Genomic DNA, 3,738 nt, shown 5'->3' on the forward strand with positions numbered 1-3,738 from the left:
AGCCTTCACCAAACCTGAGTTCGTACTGGTGCCCTGTGGCCGTGCAGGACGCAGGGTTCGGCTGTGCTGGGATTTCTGAAGGCCTCAAAGCACATGTGTGAAGTGAACCTCAGCCTTCGAGGGCTCTCCGAGTTCCCCCTGTTCGCTCTGTGAGGTGGTGGTGGGTGCACAAAGTCTGGCAGAGAAGGTGCAGCTGGGTGCTGGCAGGAGCCAAACCTGCCATCGCTGCGGTGGGATCTGCTCCTGATCACCCAGGGGCTGTTAGATGGGCCGGCAGCAGTTCTGAGGAGGAGAGTGATTACATCATCTGTAATCAGTGAGGAGCTGTTTGGTTTCAGCACCGTGTTCAGGAGGGGGTGTTGTCAGGAGTGCAGCAGAAACTGTCAGCACCTTGACACAGGAAAAATTAACATGTGGACAGAGGCTGGGAGCAGGCTGGTGTCTGGCTGAGCAGCTGCAGGCGGCACTTGTGCTGACATCAGGTCACTCTGGGCAGAGGGAGGATGCTCTTTATCTTCTGCCTGTTGTGGTGTGTGGTGTTGTGGTTTGGTTGGTTGTTTGTTTGTTTTTAGTTTGCAGCATTCCTAGCACCTACAGGGGTAGTACGAGCCAGTGGGCCTCAAGTTGGGTAGATTTCTGTCTGTGTTTCATGGTGGTGTGTGTTTAAGCTCTTTTGCCTACTTCTCAGAGAGTTTGAAAGGTTCCACCCGCTTGTGAATGAGAAACGTGTTGCTCTGGCCGCGCTGTGGGAGTGCAGCGTTTCTAGGACAGTGTAACTGCTCTGTGGGACTGCAGGTGGGCCTGTAAGGAGCTGAGCAGTGTTGTGTGGTTTATAGATAGTGGTTTAAATCAGCTATTTGTAACAGAATAGTGAAAACTTTAGTGCTGTGAAATTGATTTTAAAATGTGGAAGTGTGGGCAGGATGGAAAGAGAAGGTGGAAGGTGCTGACCTGGGTTATTCCATCGTGTTATCCTTTCATTCAGTGCTGGGGCCTTGTGCTGTGGTGTGGTTTCGTGCTCTGCTTAAGTTTAGGTAAGACTGTTTCCACCTGCTGTGCCTTTCTCCTGGTACTCCATGGTCTCCTCTTCCCTGGCTTGGTGTTCCTGTTGGTGTGCCCGTGCTGCCTTGGAAGCTGTAAAGCGATGAGGAGCGTCGGGACGTGCCGTGGAACTCGGACTGAGAGGGGGGAACAGGACCTGGCTTCCCTCTTGCAGCTTCAGGAACCGGAGTGAATTTGAGGAGCCAGGCCTGGCTGCTCGTGTCTCCTCGATTTACACGTTTGATGTGCACCTGCACGTGCTGCAGCTCTCGGGTGTCGCGTCGCGGCTGTTCTGTCAGCGCGTCTTGTGCAGCTCGGGGGTCCACACGGGATCCCGGCCCGACTGGATTTTTTATGCTGGGTCAGCACCACTCTGTTTGGGTTTTAGCTCCTTATCCCGCCGGTGCAAGGGGAGGCACGGTGCTGGAGGGTCTGTGCCAGAAATGGAGGAGGGAGTGTGTGTAGAGTGGAGCTGAAGGGCCTTCTCCATCCCCTGGCTGTACACCTGCATCCCCTCCTTGCTCCCAGGACTGCCCTGGAGCGGTCTAACCACCTATTTTTTGGGAAAAGCAGCAACAGCAGTCAAAAAGTGAGCTCTAGTGGATTCTTTTTACAGACTCCAGAGCGGTAAAGAGAAAGATCATCTCGTGGCCAGATGGAGGAGCTGTGGAGAAGAAACAGGGAGGGAAAGAAAGGCTGTAGTGACCTTAATGGCTTTTTTTTGTTGTTTTGAATTCTGTCCATGTACTCTTGACTTCATTTATAATAGTATTCGACAAAAATCTGAGTCATTACATGAATTTAAAAAGCAGTTTAAGATATCACTCCTACAGCAGAAGTTTTGATCTGAGAGAAACTTGTAAAAGAATCCAAACGCAGAGAGAAAGCAAGGACATGGCACCCACCGAGAACTGCCGAGGGCAGGACCCCGGCTCTCAGCGGAGGAGCGGCTCAGGGTCTGTGTTTGCAGCAGGTCATAGAATCATGGACTGGTTTGGGTTGGAAGGGACCTTAAAGCTCATCCAGTCCCAACCCCCCTGCCAGCAGCAGGGACACCTTCCACTAGACCAGGTTGCTCAAAGCCTCATCCAGCCTGGCCTTGAACACTTCCAGGGAGGGGGCATCTACACACAGACACCCGTGTTCTGTGACACTGGGTTTCCTGCACACGTCCCAGCTTCAGCAGAGCCCTCGTCTCGCTGCACACCTGCGTTTCACTCTCTGACCTGCCGGTTACGAGGGCAGAGCTGGAGGGTTGTCACCAGAGAGCTGTCTCGGTGCTGCCTTTGTGAAGAGGAGATCTTTTGAATCACAAGTTCAGTTAGAACTGGAGGGATGGAGATAATTAGGTCAGTTGTAGCTGTATGCACAATGAGTTAAAGAACTGGGTGGATTTTGTCATCTGTCTGTTTTTATAGGGAAGCATTCACTACACTTGTTATGCACAGGAAATTTCAGAACAGCCCAAGTAAACAAGTAGAATAAAAGAACTTGAAGTGCGTGGAATTAGGGAACAGTGTTCAGGCTTTCAGTGGTGTGTGGGGCAGTTCTGGATTTCCTATCATGATGTAACAATGAAAATGTAGTTTTATTTTATTTTATTTTTAATTACTACTAGTTAGAATTTTAGTTAATGGGAAATCAAGAAGTATAATGTATTGTAATGAAATCCACTGCTCTGGTAATAAACTGGAAGCTTGCTTGTAATTTTTTCTTTTTTAATGTATATTTTTTCCCTGTGAGGGTCGTTGTGTAACTGCTTAGTGGTGTATTTGATTCACAGCTGGGTATGTCTGAGTGGCAGTTACTCAGGAACAGTTCTTTCATTCTTGCTCTTTTTGGCATTGAGATATTTCCTTCTTTCCAGGAGAGTTGTTTTCTCTCACCCCATTTCTTTTTTCATGCTGCTTTTTTCTGGTGCTCTGCGTTTATGTTGGAACTCAGAAGTTAAACGCTCACCGCAGCAGTTCTGCCGTCGGTGGTGGCTTGTCAGGAAGTGTGTTGTCTGAGCTGGTAGCATTGGCTTGTTAAAGAAGCTCTCAGGACTGGTAGAGTTAACCTTGCTATAGTCTGCTGGTGCTCTGATAAAGGAAAACTCTGCCTGAGGCTTGTGTTATTATCATCATTATTGTTATTATGTGCTTTTAGAGACCACCGTTTATGCCTCCTCCCATGGGCAGCATGCCACCACCTCCTGGTATGATGTTCCCTCCAGGAATGATGTCAGTGCCCCTGGAACACCAGCGATGCCCCCAGCTGAAGAGATATGGGTAGAAAACAAAACTCCAGATGGCAAGGTAAGGTGGTTACCAGAACCCAGGAGGCAATGGGTGTTCACTGCTGTTGTGAGCACCTTGTCGTGCACAGGTACAATCCTTGCACTGTGGTACAATCCTGCACTCCTGTCCGGCCTCTTTATGGACTGCTTTTAGAACAGGAGGAACTGGACCATTTCTGAATGCTCCTTCTCCAGAGAAGCAGTTGTTTGATGGTGACATTTTTAAATTGTAGGTCTATTTCTATAACGCGCGCACGCGGGAGTCGGCGTGGACTAAGCCAGATGGGGTCAAAGTCATTCAGCAGTCGGAGCTGACGCCGATGCTGGCTGCACAGGCCCAGGCCCAGGCGCAGGCCCAGGCCCAGGCACAAGCAGTAGGTGCCTCCACACCCACCACCAGCAGTCCTGCATCTGCGGCG

General features: G+C 50.1%; 1 protein-coding gene across 1 annotated transcript in view; it reads left to right on the top strand.

The window, feature by feature from the left end:
- Positions 1–3,738, top strand: part of TCERG1 (transcription elongation regulator 1) — a 30,599-nt gene that overhangs the window by 441 nt on the left and 26,420 nt on the right. The window contains 3 exon segments of the mRNA XM_029085045.1: positions 3,190–3,259; positions 3,262–3,338; positions 3,553–3,737. Coding sequence (XP_028940878.1) covers positions 3,190–3,259; positions 3,262–3,338; positions 3,553–3,737 — 332 coding nt within the window.

The sequence above is a fragment of the Antrostomus carolinensis genome, unplaced genomic scaffold, assembly GCF_000700745.2.
Source record: "Antrostomus carolinensis isolate BGI_N321 unplaced genomic scaffold, ASM70074v2 scaffold44075, whole genome shotgun sequence".
NCBI classification, from domain to species: Eukaryota; Metazoa; Chordata; class Aves; order Caprimulgiformes; family Caprimulgidae; genus Antrostomus; species Antrostomus carolinensis.